The sequence below is a fragment of the Corylus avellana genome, chromosome ca11 (assembly GCF_901000735.1).
Source record: "Corylus avellana chromosome ca11, CavTom2PMs-1.0".
Taxonomy (NCBI): domain Eukaryota; kingdom Viridiplantae; phylum Streptophyta; class Magnoliopsida; order Fagales; family Betulaceae; genus Corylus; species Corylus avellana.
In genome coordinates this window covers 1,487,870-1,505,620 of record NC_081551.1, presented here as the reverse complement: position 1 = coordinate 1,505,620, position 17,751 = coordinate 1,487,870, and the positions used below count along the sequence as shown (strand labels likewise).

Genomic DNA, 17,751 nt, shown 5'->3' with positions numbered 1-17,751 from the left:
TTTTGATAGTGATTTTTGAGAGTGGTTGGGATGAGAAAATGTTTCCAACAAGCATGAAAGAAGGAGAAATATCTGGGTTAACAGGGGGAAAAGTTAAGAGGGGAGGAGTATCAGACCAGCCAAGAGCAGACGTTTGGCTGGTTAATACATCAATCTCAGGATTAGAATTCTCCATAACAGGAAACAAGCAACGAAAAGGAAGAGGTTCTCAGAGAATGTAGAAACTGCCGTGAGGTTCCAGAGAAACTCTACTAAGAGACGGTTTTTTACCTTTACTATCATAAACTCCTTATTTTCTCATTGATGGTGATAAGACATTAATTGACGAAGTCATGGCTTTTTTTTTAGTTAAATACCCTAATTTCCTTTTGAAAAGTGCTAGGGAGCTAAACAAATTAACCCCGAAAAATTTTCAAATTGACGTGACAGATCGTAAATGGCAGACAAGAGAGAAACAATTGCATTTTTTTTTTTTTTTTAATTTAAAAACCCTTGCCACATCAATTTAAAAAAATTTCTGAGTTCATTTGTTTGGTTCTCTAGCACTTCTTTTTCCTTTTTTGTTTGTCTCCATTTGGTTTGAATGATTGATGGCTTCAGAAGGTTTGAAAAAAATAAGGGTCAAATACTTTTTCAGTACTTGTGGTTTGTACCAAAATCAAATAGCTACCTGCGTTTTCAAAAATATCACAAATGGTATCAATGGTAAGCAAATAAACCCACTTAGCACCTCCATCAAGAATCTGTTAGGTTTTTTAACAGAATGTCACGTCATCCTTACATGTGGCGTGATACCTGTGGTTTCAAGGTCCCATGTGGTGCGGTACCTGAATTTTTGGGTGCCACGTCATATTAAAAAAAAAAAATTGAGAGTTGAGGTGGCCGGCCACCCTGTTTGGCCTGGAGGTGTTTTTTTTTTTTTTGGGGCTTGTTTTTTTGTTTTAAATCATAACGCGGGCACCGAAAAACCCAGGTACCACACCACGTGTAAAGGTGACGTGGCGCTCCATTAAAAAACCTAACAGAATCTTGACAAAAGTACCAAGTCAGTTTATTTGTTTATCACAGGTACCATTTGTGATATTTTTTAAAACCGAAGTGACTATCTAATTTTGGTGCAAACCATAAGTACTGGAAATGTATTTAACCCAAAAAATAATAATGTCCAAAACTCATTTAATAAAAACGTAATTTTTTTTTAAAAAAAAAAAAAAAGAAAGTAAATCATATCATAAAATTGCTTCTGTCCTTTAAAATCATGCGGTTTTAAAAATGCATCCACTTGTTTGTTTAAAAATCATTTTCTTTTTCAAACGTACTCCAAACAAAATACTTTCTACAATTTTGTTTTAAAAAGAGCTTTTGGCCTATATAATCAGTGAGAATATCTAACTAATACTCACTAAAATAATCACTAACTTAGAAAAATAATGGACATTTAGATTTAAATTAATATGATTGTTACTTTTCTCTTCGAATTTGATTGAAAACATGGATTGGATTGAACTGACTTAAAATATCTTAAAAGCTCTCCTTTGATTTGGTGTAAGATGTGTGAAAAACCTATATGCTTCAGTGTACTTTTATCTTCAACAAATGGCCCAGAATCGAAGCATATGGTTGCCTGGTTGATTAAATGGTATTAATGAGATAATAATTTACTATTCTTAACAATTGGGCCTGGAGAAGACTTCTTGGTTCATGGTGTACAATCAATGTGACATGTCGTTCCTTGTTACACATTGTACTTAATCTTTTGAAGTAATGCAATCAACGCCAATCTAACTCTTTCAAGTTATCGAATTAATTGTCACTTTTTATATTTTTATAGTGTGACATTAGTTGTTGGATTTGGATGTTTATCTTATCTTCTAGCCTTATATCTCGCTTTGCAAAAATTTTCTTCAAATTGAATTGAAAGAATTTCTTCTAATTCAATTTATTAATTTGACATTTGCTTTTAAACCACATGCATTTTAATAATTATTATTAATTCTCACAAGCATTTTAATAATTAACAAAACATGTAATTCTTCCATTGAAAATCAAATGCTCTAAGGACAAATGTCAATTTAATATACAGGATTAGAAGATTTTCTTTCACCTAGTTTGAAGGAAACTTTGTTCCACTCAGTATCTTGGTTGGGGAACCATAGTTGTCAATAGGCCCTTCACACATCATATCTTGTTTCCTTTGATAAGTGCAAGTTTTAGGTTCAATTCCTACGGGAGGAATAAGCTTCACTAGCATACCATTTTTTTTAGGGATAAATGTAAAATTAGTCATTGTGGTTAGCCTAAATTATAAATCACTTCTTACGGTATAAAAAATAATTAAGAGGTCCTCGGCGTAAGAATCAATTACAAATCGCTCCTTGTAGGCAAATACCGTCAAAACACTTGACGGATTCCATTAGTGTGCCACATTAACATCAATAAAATGATGGCATGTGTCACTGTCTATATAGATGAAGAGTCAAAGATAGGAGGAGATGATAGTGTATCAAGAGTGGAGATTGGGAATAGTAATTTACCATTGATGACCACCGAGGAGCAGGTAGAGATGCACTTATTGATCCAAAGGATCCAAGTGGGATGAAACCCTAGTCCTTCCATAACCTTGAGAATAAAAGGTTAAAGGTCAATCCATATCTATCTTGATAACCATGAGGCCCCCTCTGCCACTCATGTTTCTGAGGGTGTGAAGTAATTCATGGGCTAGATTGGAGTTATCTTGAATGGTTCTGCCCGGAACAAAGGTTGACTGGTTGGGGGCAATAAATTTGAGAAGGATGGCTTTAAGGCAGTTATCAAGGATTTTGGTGATAATTTTATATGCCACATTGCAAAGGCCAATGGGCCGATAATGAGGCACAGAGAAAGGACCATCTTGCTTAAGGACAAGGGCTAAAAATGTGTGGAGGAATCCATCCAAGCACTTCAGTTTGAGAGATGAGGTGATCAAGCTCAGGGGCGGGGGAATCCATGAGTAAACTAGATGGAAGGGAAGATGTGATGAAGAGTGAAAGATGGTGGGTTTGAGGCAGGGGTAGAGAATGGGGGAGCGAGCCAATAATATCGATCTATTTAGTTAATATTTCAAGAGTTGGAAACTCATAAAAATGTATATCCACTACCATACAATGGAGCTATGTGAAGACTCATGATATAAAAAACAACATCATGAAGGGATAGGAGCACCAAGATCTGTTATCAGGAAATGGAGCTGCCGTCTCAAATACAAAACCTGTAATGGTCATTAAGTTAGAAATAAGAATCAGCTTCTTCATGGTTGTGGATGCTATATTTGGATTCAAGCACCAAAAATTATGGTCATTGGTCACCATGAAACAATATGACAGTCAAACTTCTTAAGTGAAAGCTTTATCGACAATTCTATATATCTTGACATCCGTGAATATCAAAAAAGTTCTTCAGACCTAATTTAAGATTGTGACTTAAACCAGTAACTTAACTAAAATAAAGTAGAAGAGGTCAATATTAGAATATTAGTTAAAATTATTAAATTCACCATTTCTTATTAGCTCAAGCTTTTAGGACAATTGATGATTTAATATGGTATTAAAGCACAAATTCTAAGTTAGAATTTTGTTTCCGTAATTCACCTCTCAGATCAATTAAACACTTCTCTTGTTAGGCCTCATTTATTAAGGAGGAGTTTGAGTTCACAATTGGGAATGCTAGAATATTAATTAAAATGATTAAATTCATCATTTTCTATCAACTTAAACTTCTGAAATAAATGGTGATTTAATAGTCAAATTAAGTATAACTAAAAACAAGAAAGCATCAACGATATAAATAGTACCTCGTCTTTAAGCAGAGGGGGAAGATTGTCAGTTGACACAAGACAGTTAATTTCCGCCTCTAGTTTTGCTTCTTTGATGCCAGCCCATGTAAGTTGCGGCAAGGCTAACAGAAGTACTGTTAAAACATCAGCTGTAGATGGAAGCATTCCAATACAACCACCTTGATCAAAAGCACACAAAGTACTGGGATCAGTTTGACATAAAGGGATGAACGTATCAACTCTTTGTTCAGTGCCATCAGCAATTACAGTCCCAGATGCCACTATCGCAGGCTTTTCATCACAGGCCTTCAAAAGCTTTATATTTGTTTTCATACAGCATATTCCGGTGGGTTTCCTGGCCAAAAGTTCTGCACCTTCGCAACAGACACGTGCAGCAATTTCCGGTAAACCATCTTTATCACCTAATGATGTGATGTCTTTACAAAAAGAATTTTCCGAAGCCAACCATCTTGTTACGTGTCTGAATAGTTCGGTCTCTTGTATTTGTTTCAATATCTCTTCCTGAAATCCCAAAGCTTATAAACTCAAAATCAGAAATTTATTTGTTGTTCATGTTTTTAGTACAAGAAGTTTAAGAAACTGTAAAATTATTGTTCATCCTCTAAAAGCTCAAAAAATTCACAGAAAAACAGGAAATAATGCATTAGAAAGGAAAAAAGGAATTCAAAGAAGCTATAGAAGACCTTGATTGCAACCCTTCCTTTTTCCTCATCACTTAAGATTACACTCCCATCCTCTTGTCTTCGAACTTCTGCAACCCACTTAATGAATTCTCTCAAATCGGCAGGGGGTGATTTGAATATCATAGAGAGTACTTTTTTAACATCTTTGAGATCTTCTAACTTCAAGAGGAGGGGGACATCTTCTACTAAGTACTTTGCCAAACTTTTCCAACTATCATGTCTACAACTCTGCACAGAATCCAGAGTCACATGCAATGCTAGTTCAGAACGTCTGTAGCAGACATAAACAGGCAAGCAGAACAACATGAAATCAACAAAATTGAATCAGATTTCAAGAGAATAAACAATGCATGTGAAACCATGAAAGATAAAACGTCTGTATTTGAGAGACAAGAATCCCCGTATTTCTTTATTCAGTCAAAGTAATCAACCGTCTTTTCTTTATTTTCCCTCCTCTAATTCAAAATCTTACATTTCTATTTCAGCTCAACTTTTGGCCCAAGCTCAAATCAATAAGAAGAAAAAGGGATAATTTTTTTTTAGGGAAAAGGAAAAATAGATTAAAATTAATTTTCTAATGCATAGATTATAATAAAGAGTCAGAATAGTTTACAGTTAATTTTTCCTAACCATTAGATCATCTTTTCCAAAATTCTTCAATGAGGATTGCATTTCACTTAGTCTGATTTCCCTCGTCATTGCAGTCCTTACAAGCAAAAAATTGTTCTTTCATACCCTTCTGTTGCTCAGTATTAACATACCTATTAGATCATAGCTTTCCACTAACTTCTGGATTGCATCATATCACCAACCAGAACAAATACAAATTACAACGCAAAGAAAGACACGAACTTAGCCAAAAGTCAAGTCACCAAATAATTGCATGATAACTCTTGTAAAAGGGTATGACCATAGCCGAGAGGTATATCTCTAGCCAAAGTCACTATTCTTAGATAACTCTTCACTTAACTAAAGTTCCGCTCAAATGTACACCCCATAACCATGTGAAACTCTCATGTATGAAAAAAACAAAAAAACAAACTTTAACACCAATTATAGGTGGTTGGGGCTACTTATCATGGAACTTCAACTTCTAGGGTAGATTGTCAAATTTGTAGTTTAGGGGGCACATTGCAAATGTTATAAAAGTTGTCACAACTTACAAAATTTATCCAATTTTTGCTACTAATCAAAAGTGATGCATAGGGGAGAGAAAAATCTAGCACCAAAATTTCACATAAGTCAACAAGAACAGTACCACAGTATAAAGGATTGATGGTGCTCTGTGATGCCTTGAAATAATCATGTACCTGAAAATTTATATTTTAGAATGTAAATAGAATACAAATAAAACAGCCAATACCAACATCATAGAATCAAAATGGCAGGGAGGCAGAATTTAGGCAGAACAAATTTAAAAGAAATACTATTCTACTTGGGCTTGCAAATAGTTATTAAACAAGGTTATAATGGTTTATTAAAGAAACACTGTGCAAACACAAACTTTCAACCAAATTTACAGCCAAAGCCTTAAAAGGGTTGAAAGAAAATAAAAATAACTGATGTCTAAACATAAATTAACAGAGTATATATGGCAGCAGTACTTGATACTTCTATCCATACAAATATGTCACTACTTATCCATATCCAAAGGCCAAACAAAGAGATAGAACCTCGTTTGCAAGACCTATGTTGCTTTTAAATATACCAAGCAAAAACCAGAACTAAAGGCCATTGTACGTAACTGTAGAAAGTGAAGATAATCACATAATAAGAATATTTCACCAATGATTTTCTATTTTAAATAAACAATGCATACGATCAGTACAAGTAACTTATGTTATTCACCAAAAAGAAAAAACACATAAGTTTCACAAATAAAAGATTTGAAAAGAAAAAAAAAATGAATCAAAGAAAGAAATATATAGAATGCCAATGTTATGATATTGGAAAGCATTAGCTCTATATCCAAAAAAGATTTGTCAAGGTTACAATTGGAGCGCTCTAGAGTTACTTATATAGCCCAACCTCATCCAGTACACAACCAATGTGGGACTTGATACACACATGCTCATAATCTACTCATTCTATATGGGACATAACTTTTACATTTCGATGTATCACAATTTCCTACACCGAAATCTCTAACGTCCTCGTTAGGGCCCACATTGCTCTGCAGTGCCCCAATGCTACATGTCAATACTAGGTGGGCTTTGACACCATTTGTCATGACCTAGAGAAGAGCTAGTCACATCTCATTATACTCCAAAAGAACTAGTGAAATTATGATTGGAACTTCCTAAAGTCACTTATATAGCTTAGTCTCGCCTAGCACATATCTAATGAGGGATTCAGGATATACACGCCTTACATCCAACGTGGGAACTTAACTTTCATAATACAAGATATCACAGTCAATGCAACTGAGCAAGAAATACTAATGCCATTTTGTTTAAACAATCACAAATATAAGCAGCTTAACTAATGGCTTCTACTCTGACATGGAGGTTCATAATTGGAGAGCATACCCCCTACGATGTCCAGTTGCTTCATCAATGGTATCCATGGCCTCCCAAAGAAGTGTGAGAGGAACCCAATGAGGAGGATATTTAAATCGAGCAACATCCAATATGAGAACCATATCTCTTTCAGCATGATAGCCCCCAATTGGTGAAAAGTGACCAGTTCCAGTCTGTATCCACACAATAAAATGAAATCAATCCTCTCTCAAATTCTAAAAAGTAAGCATACAACAAGGATAATAAATTTTGTATTTTCAAAGCACAAAGACTATAACCAACTCTATCATGAACCAGAATATAGTGACTATATGTCACACAGGAAAATTTAATACTCAGTAAATGGCACTAATGATTCCTAGACTAGCCCCACTCTGTTCATAATGAGACTATTTCTTTCTTCTGCTTCTTCTTTCTTTTTCTTTTTTATTCCATGAACTAACAAGGCTTCAAGAATTAAAAGAGAGTACAGGCAACAAAGCTAACTGCCACAATTGCTTTAGAAAGTTGTCACATACTTCTAAAAAGCAAAAGGTCAGTCTTGCCTATTAACAGTAAAGATGAAAACAACATAAATATACAACAAAAATATATTGCCTGTTTTATTTAGCTATAAGTGCATAATGGTTATGTACCTCAGAAATCATGTGTCTACCAAGGTTATCAATATTCACAAATTTTGTAATAGGTTCTATATCCATCAGCAAAAAGTAAGGATAAATCATATTTTAAGTACCATTAACACTTTACCTTTTAGCGAATACAGATAAAACTGATTCATGGGCATAAATCATTTGCCTTAGACATGGATTTTTTTTTCTTTCAAAAGTATCCCCAAGAATAAGGAACATAACATAAAAGAAAAATATTAGTGATTAGACAGTAAAATGGATAAACTCACAAGACCTGCTTAAAGACTCCTCTATGGTATGATGTGATTACATGACAATCCTCTGAAGAAGAACATGTGATTATGTACTTGCGGAAGTCATCAATGGTTCTTTCACTAGTTCGAAAAGCTTCAACTTTAGCTCCATTGCAGTGTGCCAAACATGCAACTTTACCAAACGTGATGCCATCAGCTTTAATCTTTGCCAAAGGCTCACAACAGTCGAGCATCGAGTCATCAAACCATCTCCAGGGGCCTACAACCGAAATCATAAGTTGTACACAAAGGAGGCAAAATGGTTGAGATTTTAAAAACTCCATCATCGAGTTGCCTAGAAATTCTAGAGAATTCTAATCCACACTTTCATTCACTTCCCCTTCCTTCTATGTTAGATCCAAATGATGAATTAATGTAATAAAACAGAAATTAAAAAAAAAAAAAAAGTACAACATATATCATACACATTACAAATTTCAATGGAAAATTCCAAGCTCCCCAAATTCCACTCTTCAAGTAGTAATATCAGACAAATTGCTCAATTAATGTAAATTCTTGACAATTTACTCGCCGATTACCGTCACCTGTGACACATACATACAAGCCACACACACACACACATATATACCACTCATTTCTGTTTATACTTCTGGATTTTGTTAAAAGTGAAACTCAAAAAATAAATAAATAAAATAATTTTGCACTATTACTTAAAAGAAATCTAAGATACCTTTCCATTTTCTTCCGGGATCGATAGCGAGCGCATTGAGGACCACGGCGAGGGTGGCGAGCCCGCAATACGCAGGCTCCGACTGCGTTTGGTAGTACGATATCAGCTTGAAAAACCCTTCCATTGTTCCACCTCCTAACGCCTCCGCAAACAGCTTCTACAGCAACAAAACATTCACACACATTCAAACAAAGTCCATTTAACCTCAGAGAGAGAGAGAGAGATACGTACCTTGCCTTCCGGGGAAGCGAATTCTATTGCCGGAGGAGAAGGAAGGGATCTGCGGTACAGACCGGGCAACGGCGTCGTCGACATTCTTCGTTAGAGGATGGAAGTTGTTTGACTGAGAATTTGAGAAATGAATTCCTGGGAATCCGATTTCCTATTTCTAATCAGTTTACACGGAGAATTTGATGCTTTTGGTGGTGGGTACTGGTAGTGGACCACTGTGGCAGCATGGGTTTGACCTTTGACCTTTCTGCCTTCCATGATTAATGATTTCCCTCTCCTTTATTGAAACCACCGCATCCACTTTGGAGTCAGCCCGGCCAATAAGAAACAACAAATAAAAATTCACCACACTTTTATTTCAATTTTATATTACTTTATTGACGTGGCAATGCCAAGTAACCCTTAAAAACCATTGTTAAAAGAAAAAAAAAAAATCAAGAACTAATCGACAAAGTTATATTAATAAAGTGAGATAAAAGTGTAGTATATAGCATTACTGAGGAGTAGTTCTAATTATTTGCCATCATGCTTACTTGCTTTAGTTTAAAAGAAAATAAAAGTTAAGTGCACTTTCAGGTGCACACTTACCGAGTAAAAATCACACTTACCGAGTAAAAATCACGTTTAAATTCAAAATTTAAGAATGATCCATTTAAAATTCAATGGTAATTTTTGTTGTTGCGTTAAAGAGAGTATACTTGAGAATAGAGTAATAGTAGAGTAATGCTCCGTACCATCAATTTATCCTCCAAAGATAGTGTGTACTTTGGGCAATAATGCTTAATTTTCTTTCTTTCTATTGATAAGTTGAATAGTTTTAGAGTGGTGATTTGGAAAATATTAATGCCATTCGATATATCAAAAACAATCTTAAGCTCTTGCCACAATTGCAGGGGATTCATATCCAAGCAGGGAATTGTAGCCAATCCCAAATTAGCTAGTATACACTGTAAAAGCCAACTGATCAAAAACCCCATATGATCTAAGAAGCTTTATCCGAATTCTGCATATAACATTATTCCTTAAATCAAATACAATTTCCTATCGATTCAGTTAGTATGAAGAACTCTTGCCTCTTCACCACCACATTTCAATGCCGGGAGATGTCTGTTGCTTCTCAACAAATATCCTAGAAATGGTTGTAAATAACATTCTGCTAGGCATATCTAACACTACACTCTTGGTTAGACCTATAAGTACAAAAAAAAAAAAAAATGAGAAAAACCGGATGCTAAGAGACGGGTGCACCAAGATCCACATCAACCTTGTTCTCTTGGCATCTCTTGAGAAGGTAGAGCTGGCGTCTTAAGTGCAAAACCTGTCGCGTACCAAAGATGAGAAACCTTTGTAATTAAAGTACAATGAAAACTTCTATAATTTCTTGACTTGTATATGGCAAGAAATCCAGATCAGCTCCAAGATGCAACAAGCATGAAATGAATAAAACACTTTGAACAACCACAAATTCCAGACAGAAGTGCCAAACCATCACAACAGAAGCGAGAATTTGGAAGAACAAAAATGGTCCAAGATTAAATTTAATTACCTCTTCTTGAAGCAAGGTGGGAAGATTTTCAGTCAAAACGAGGCTGGATATTTCCTGCAAAAGCTTCTCATTCTTTATACCAGACCATGTTTCTGGAGGTAATGCCAGTAAAAGTGCCGTCAAAACATCATTACTAGCTGGATGTATCCCACTGTAATTGCTTGAGACAGAGCAGCAGCAACCTGGTTTCGTACGGGATGAAGGAACCAGCACATCAACCCCTTGCTCACTCTTTCCATTTATTACTGTCCCAGAAAATACTGTAACAGGCTTGTCACCATTAGCTTTCAAGCATTTTATGCATGTTTCCTGACAGCAATACTCGTCTGAGGAGCCAGATCTCCCAGCCAACATTTTTGCCCCTTGGCAACAAACTCTTGCAGCTATGTCAGGAAAATCATCCTGATGACTTAAAGGTGCCAAGTTCTGGCAGCATGAATTTGCTGAAGATAAAAATGCAGCTACATGTTTAAAGAGGCCAGTCTCCTGCACCTGTTTTAATACCTCTTCCTGCAATAACAAATCTTGTGTTTAACACCTCCTTGGACGAAAGTAAATAAACTACATAATTGATATCCGATCATCAAAGGAAAAAGATAAATGTTGTAAATGGACTTGAAACTTCTGTAACACCTTGACAGCAACCCTAGCTTTCTCCTCTGGGCTTATACTTTCATCACCATCCTCTCGTCTCCGAACCTCTGCAACCCACTTGATGAACTCCCCAAAATTTGATGGGAGTGATGTGAAAATAATAGAGAGAACTTTTTGAATATCTGTCGCGTCCACCAACTTTAAGAGAAGAGAAACATCATGCATGAGGTATTTTGCAATACCGACCCAACTCTCATTTTTACAGCTCTGCAAAGAAGTTCCCGAATGATATACAAGTTCATATATATATCAACTGACAAGCAGGTGGATGGGTGAGACAAACTCATAAACAATTAAAACTCTATGCTGAAGTTTGTGTCATACCAGGGTATAAAGCAGTCCTGGCTCCCTGTGAGGCCTGGATATCAGCATGAACCTGATAAAAATATAAAACTTCAGACACAAATACATGATTGACATGGAGTACACCTTGAGAGTTAACACAACAAGGTCGATGAAAAAGCAATAACAAAAGCAAATTACAGCATGCAAAAGCAACGGCGAATTTGAGTCCTAGTCGATGCTTTTTTTTATTGGATATAAATCATTTTTAATATACACCTGATATCATTGTGTTTACGTGATATAATAAATTTGACTAAAGAAAACATACAAGAAAGCCTACCCTCTTTGTTGTCCGGTTGTTTCATCAATATAACCCATCGCTTCCCAAAGAAGTGTGAGAGGAACCCAATGAGGAGGATATTTAAATCGTGCAACATCCAACATAAGTGCCATGTCCCTTCCAGCATGATAACCACCAATAGGTGAAAAATGACCAATTCCTGTCTGCCAACAATTTTTATGGATAATTTCATCAATTGTTTTACATGTAAAATAGTGTATCAAAATTGGTACTATTATTCAGCTACTTCAGATACTGAATCGTCAACAAAAAATCTCATAATTCTTGTTTATTATACCACAAATTTCAAAATGGTAAATAATATATCACAATGCTCGTGCAAAATACAAGTCAACAATGCACGATCAAACCCGCAACTTAACAATTTTGCTATTAACAAAAGACAGGCACTCAGATAGAGAGAGAATAAGATGATGAAATAGAATCAAAAGAGTTAACATTACTCACCTGCTTGAGAGCTGATCTATCATATGATGAGATCACATGACAATCATCAGAAATAGAACATTTCATGACATGTTTACGGAATTCATCAATGGTGCTTTGATTTGCACGAAAGGCTTCAACTTTTGCTCCAGCACAGTGAGCCAAACAAACGAGCTTCCCAAATGAGATGCCTGTAGCTTTGACCTTTTCTAAAGGTTCACAGCAGTCTAGCATAGATTCATCAAACCACCTCCAAGGCCCTGATAGATGATTTTTTTTTTGATAAGTGAATTGAAAACCACATAATACATACATGATAGAATCTGAATAAATCTAAGAAGTCATATATCAGGAAAGAAAAATAATTTTAGGTGTTTTCAATGATTTTAAAAATCAGAGAGGCCTCAGCGTGACCTGAAAGACCCATTTATAATCTGTCTAGAATACAAGCAACGTATCAGCACCCAACCAGAAAAAACGCACAGATCTCAAGAAGCTCCTCTAAATCTTCCTATAGTTAAACGAGAGAAAAACACTTAACATGTTAAATCCAAACAGTGACAAAAACTTACTAAATGGTGGTTATTAGCATCATATTAACTAAATACTAAGCATGAACATGCAGGCCCCTTAGAAACAAACTTCCTATAATAACAAACTGCTGGCCCAAGCTAAAAAAGCTCTCCTAGTAGAACAATTGGAACGTTAAAATTCTACTCGATGTGCATAACTTGGATCTTACCCTTCCACTTTCTTCCAGGATCAATAGCAAGGGCATTCAAGACCATGGACAGGCTGGCCAATCCACAATATGCAGGCTCTGATTGGGTCTGAAAATAAGAAATCAACCTATAAAAACCTTCCATTGTCCCACTCTGGATGGCCTCAACGAAAAGTTTCTGCAATCACAAAAAACACACACGGGATTAGTTGGCTGGTACAAACCAAAAAATGAAGAATCTAAATATCTCAGATTACATACATTTATGTCACGAATGACAACAATTGTTCGTCTTCTGGGAAAACCCAAAATCTAAAACAAGAAAATCACCCATAAAAAACACCCAAAAACTGAAACAACCTTAGATAGGATAAACCCACAAACATGCACTTCATACACTTACTTCTAAATACACAATAAGGATCATCCAATAATCTCAAACTAGCACAATTTAAAATTGTTTAACTTCACCCAGAAAAGCTATTATAATATAAACTACAATAAAAGCAAATTGATTTGATTATTACATTTATCCACACAACACCCACATCTGTATTATTAAACCCAGAGAGAGATAGAAAGCGAGGACCATTGTCCCACATTGCTATGTATATATATAAAAAAAAGTCAATCTTTCTTTCGTTTTTAGTAATTAACTCAACGGAGAAATCCGAACCTAAACCCAGAAAACCCTTTGCGTTATTATCATCGAAATCATCAGAATTTTGTTTTAAGAAAATGCGAATTTCAGGAACTGCAGAGGAGCAAACCGTAACTGACCTTGCCTTCATGGGAAGCGAAATCGAATGCTGGAGGAGAAGGGAGTACTCGTCGGTACAACCCTGCCATAGCCATCTTCTTGTTTTTCTTCGATTACACTATTTTTCTCTTTATACGATCGGGATTTGGAAAATCGAGCTTTTTACTGTAGAGCTAGAACGCCGTTATACTGTGAACCCACGGAGCAAACAGAGAGTACTGTAAAAGTAACGGCTTCTGAAGCGGGAAAAATCTACGGTCAACGTCGAGGAGGGGATGAAATTGTCATTTGGGAGAAAGGGTGGGTGCAATTTGGTAATATTATGTGAGGCTGATGGAAATTCTAGTCAAAAGAAAATTCTCTTCATTTCAATGATTTCATGGTCAAATTTTTTGAAAAATGAAGTACCATTTTTTCTCGTCCAGTGAAGTCAAAACAAAAGGTTTAACGGTGAATTTATTGTGAATGTTAACACGTATTTTTAAAAAATTAAATAACATAATATAGGTGGGCATGGATTGGATCGGAGCGGGTATTGACCATTTCAGCTACCCGAGCTGCATGTTGCAGGTACTCGAGACCCGATAGTAGGTAACAACTTTAAATTCTAACCATCTAAAATTGTGATGAAGGTATCTGCTCAAAGGGAAAGTGTTTCATTTGGAAAAATTAATGGGCTCGTTTTTTAAAACTTTTTAGAGAGTTTGTTTTGTGTTTTGTGTTTTGTGTTTTGAATTTTTATTTTTTATTTTTTTTTATTTATTATTCTTGTTAGAAAGTAAAAAATTGTCCTAAAAGCATTACCGAAGGAGGAAAATACCATTAAATTAACTTCATCTTTTTTAATGAATGAGCTTATATTAATACAAAAATAAAATAATACAAACAGTTGGAACACCAAACCTAACAACATTCGAAAATGGGGCAAATGAAAGACTCTGTTCAATAATTTTTTGTTCTAAGAGAAGGCGGTTGGAAATGGCGGTTTTTGAAGCAGTCTAGAGGGTGAGTAGGCAGAAGAAACGTCAGTTGTGATGGCAACAAAATGAACAATAAAGTTAGGGGTGGAAAGGCGGGCAGTTAAAAACCGCCCGCTAACCGCTCTAATCGTTAACCGTTAACCACTCTAACCACTTAACCGTATTAACCGCTAACCGCCTAACCGCTATAACCGCCTAACGGTTAGCGGTTAGCGGTTATTGAGTTTACTAACCGTAACCGCTAACCGCCTTTTTATATAATATATTTTTATAATTATAATTATAAAAATATTTATACATATAACATAATCACTTGATCATTAAATCACAATTTTTTTAAAAAAAATAATTAAATCACAATTTGATTATTAATATATTATCACTATAATTTATATGATTATATCACATGAGATTGATCATTAAATCATTTGATTATATAATAACAAATTATACATATATAATATGACATAACTCATAAGTATACCAATTCATACTAATACAACAATTAAATATCTAGAGACTTATTTTCAATGTATGTTATAAACTTATAAGTCTATATATGTTATAAGTCTATATAAGTCTACATATGCATATGAATAATATAAATGTATAATATCAATACTTAATCATATGATTCAATGACAATTCAAATACTTTATTCAAGACTTCAAGTGAATCATATTATTAATGTACAATGATGATATGATTCGTATAATATCAAATTAAGTAATTGACATTGGATTAAACAATGACCAATGTGTTACTTATAAACACAATTTAAGTATTAATGTATTATCATTATAATTTTAGTAATTTATATATTATCACTATAATTGATATGATTATATCACATGATGACTTGATCATTAAATCATATGATTATATAATAATAAATAATACATATATAATATGACATAACTCATAAGTCATAAGTCTACAAGTTAATCATATGATTCATGTACAATGATAATCACAATTGATTCAATTGAATTAAACAATATATTATTTATTCATAGATGTGACTCAACCTTCAAGTTTAAGTGCTGCTTCATCTTTTGCCTAGAGGTTTGTTAGTAACGAAGGTTATTATTTTTTGAATTGTCATAGTATTTTAATTACAATACAATTATATTAAGCACGTTTTGATATGTGTACATGCTTGTGCCTTAATATTATTATATTTAATATTATAACTTTTCTTCTTTTGATGTCCACAGGGTTTGCTAGAGGATCAAATGAGAGGATTGATGAAGTTTTAATATTTTATTTGTATCATTTAATGTTTTATTTGAACTTATTTTATATGTTTTGTATTGAACTTTTTATATATTTTTTTTTTTATATGTTGTGATAGTTGTCTGAATTCTAAACTTTTTTTTGTATGTTGTGTTGAATTTTTATTTTTTATTTTTTAAAAAGTTAACCGGTTATGATTTAATATTTAAGGAAAAAAAATTTAAAGTACAAGTAAATGTAAATTTTGGGTCAAATATTTTTTATTTTTAAATATGGGCTCTTTTTATAGCAATTGGGCCCAAGAAGATATTAAAAATACAAGAAAAAAAAAAAAAGAGGGTAAAAAAAAGCCCAAAAAACCAAAAAAAAAAAAAAACCCAATTTTTAAAAAACGGTTAGCGGGCAGTAATCTATTTTGTTAACCGCCGCTACCCGGCGGTTAACCGCTAACCGCTAACCGCTAGGCAGTTAGTGGTTGCGGTTAGTGAAATTTACTAACCGCTAGGGCGGTTACGGTTAGCGGTTATTGCCACTAATCGCTAACTGTAACCACCTTTGCACCGCTAAATAAAGTAGTTCTTCTCCATTTCACGTAAAATTGAAAGGATCTTACTCCAAGACAAAAATATGAAAAATGTAATCTTATCATTATTACTACAAGAATCTTAATTTACATACTAATTTTAAGAAATTATATATATTGTAAAGTAATCTATAGTTAGTCTAATATGTCAAATATATATTTTGTTAAACTGGATATATAAGTCTAAAAATAAAATCTAATATTCAACCTACTGTGTACAAGATTTTAGAGATTTAAGGAATGAAGGAAAATCATTTCTTGATCGTTTTTTCCTTTTTCTTTTTCTTTTTTTCTTTTTTTTTTTAAAAGGCCTATGACCTAATAGCTATAAAATATTAAAATTATTAGAGAAATGGGTCTTGGGCCTAACTCAACCCAAAAGCTATCTCAAAAGTTGAGATTTCTCCTCACCCTTATAAATGGCTCATCTCCTTAATACCCAGGCAATGTGGGACTTCCAACACGCCCCCTCACGTGTGGCAGGAGGACATCAAAGCCAACACGTGCGACAATGGATGACGGTGGGCCACAGCCAATTGGGTTAGGCTCTGATACCATATTAGAGAAATGGGTATTGGATCTAACTCAACCCAAAAGCTAGATCAAGAGTTGAGGTTTTCCCTCATCCTTATAAATTGCTCATCTCCTTAATACCCAGGCAATATGGGACTTCCAACAAAAATAGATTGCAGTTTTCAAGGTTTTATTTTCATGAAGATATATAATTCAATATTTTCGCATGCAAGGGCAAACAAATTTTGGTACTCATGAGTTATATATACTAGCCCTAAAATATTTGATAAGACTATTGAAATAAAATTGCATAACTAGGGAATAGTAACCTCTACTTTAAGGTCAATATTTTATTTTGTTGCATATAATAATGTACATGGTGTTATAGTTAATTATTTATAAATTTTAAATGATGTGGCAACATATCTACAATGTTGTAACATATACACCATTAGATCAGTGAAATCTAATATGAACTATGAAATGGCTACCCTCAATTTATTTTATAGTCAAAATTTCATTTTGTTACATTTAACGATATACATGATGACATGTGATGAATATATATATATCATTTAAAGATTTTAAATGATATGATATCACGGACACCATTAATGCAACAAAATAAAATCTTCACTTGACAAATAGGGCAAACTGAAAATGAAGAAAAAGGAAAGAAGGAAGGAGAGCTAGAGAGAGAAAAATGTAGGAAGAATAATTAATATAACAAGGATATGATCCATAATTGGAGAAAAACAGATCTCCTATATTCCTAACTTGGAATGTCACATAACATGACTCAAAT

The 17,751-nt window shown here is 34.1% G+C and overlaps 2 protein-coding genes across 4 annotated transcripts in view; both read right to left on the bottom strand.

The window, feature by feature from the left end:
• Positions 1 to 9,140, bottom strand: part of LOC132165423 (long-chain-alcohol oxidase FAO2-like) — a 19,073-nt gene extending 9,933 nt beyond the window's left edge. Inside the window, exons 1-8 of one of the 3 annotated variants that reach the window (XM_059575976.1) lie at positions 8,882 to 9,140; positions 8,651 to 8,807; positions 7,941 to 8,179; positions 7,044 to 7,207; positions 5,774 to 5,825; positions 4,516 to 4,743; positions 4,110 to 4,333; positions 3,830 to 3,959 (exon numbers count right to left, since the gene is read on the bottom strand). In XM_059575976.1, coding sequence (XP_059431959.1) covers positions 3,830 to 3,959; positions 4,110 to 4,333; positions 4,516 to 4,743; positions 5,774 to 5,825; positions 7,044 to 7,207; positions 7,941 to 8,179; positions 8,651 to 8,807; positions 8,882 to 8,965 — 1,278 coding nt within the window. In that variant the 5' untranslated portion in view covers positions 8,966 to 9,140. Of the gene's footprint in view, positions 1 to 3,829; positions 4,334 to 4,515; positions 4,744 to 5,773; positions 5,826 to 7,043; positions 7,208 to 7,940; positions 8,180 to 8,650; positions 8,808 to 8,881 lie in introns of those variants that run through there. The other 2 variants (XM_059575975.1, XM_059575977.1) reach the window with 2 other exon arrangements.
• Positions 9,141 to 9,831: 691 nt separating this feature from the next.
• LOC132165559 (glutathione gamma-glutamylcysteinyltransferase 1-like) lies at positions 9,832 to 13,747 on the bottom strand. The gene is made up of 8 exons (XM_059576181.1): positions 13,655 to 13,747; positions 12,896 to 13,052; positions 12,175 to 12,413; positions 11,707 to 11,870; positions 11,406 to 11,457; positions 11,061 to 11,288; positions 10,428 to 10,937; positions 9,832 to 10,199 (listed from the first exon to the last, which is right to left on the bottom strand). The coding sequence occupies exons 1-8, from the start codon at positions 13,727 to 13,729 to the stop codon at positions 10,113 to 10,115; spliced, it is 1,512 nt and encodes a 503-aa protein (XP_059432164.1). The 5' UTR covers positions 13,730 to 13,747; the 3' UTR covers positions 9,832 to 10,112.
• Between the last annotated feature and the right edge of the window lie 4,004 nt (positions 13,748 to 17,751).

What these genes read in the sequence shown, in the direction of transcription:
- LOC132165559 (XM_059576181.1), bottom strand. Translation starts at nt 13,729, where the DNA reads ATGGCTATGGCAGGGTTGTACCGACGAGTACTCCCTTCTCCTCCAGCA. An exon ending in CAGGACTGCTTTATACCCTG is followed by an intron (nt 11,289 to 11,405) that starts GTATGACACAAA and finishes ACTTCTTTGCAG; the next exon opens with AGCTGTAAAAATGAGAGTTG. An exon ending in AAGCTAGGGTTGCTGTCAAG is followed by an intron (nt 10,938 to 11,060) that starts GTGTTACAGAAG and finishes TTGTTATTGCAG; the next exon opens with GAAGAGGTATTAAAACAGGT.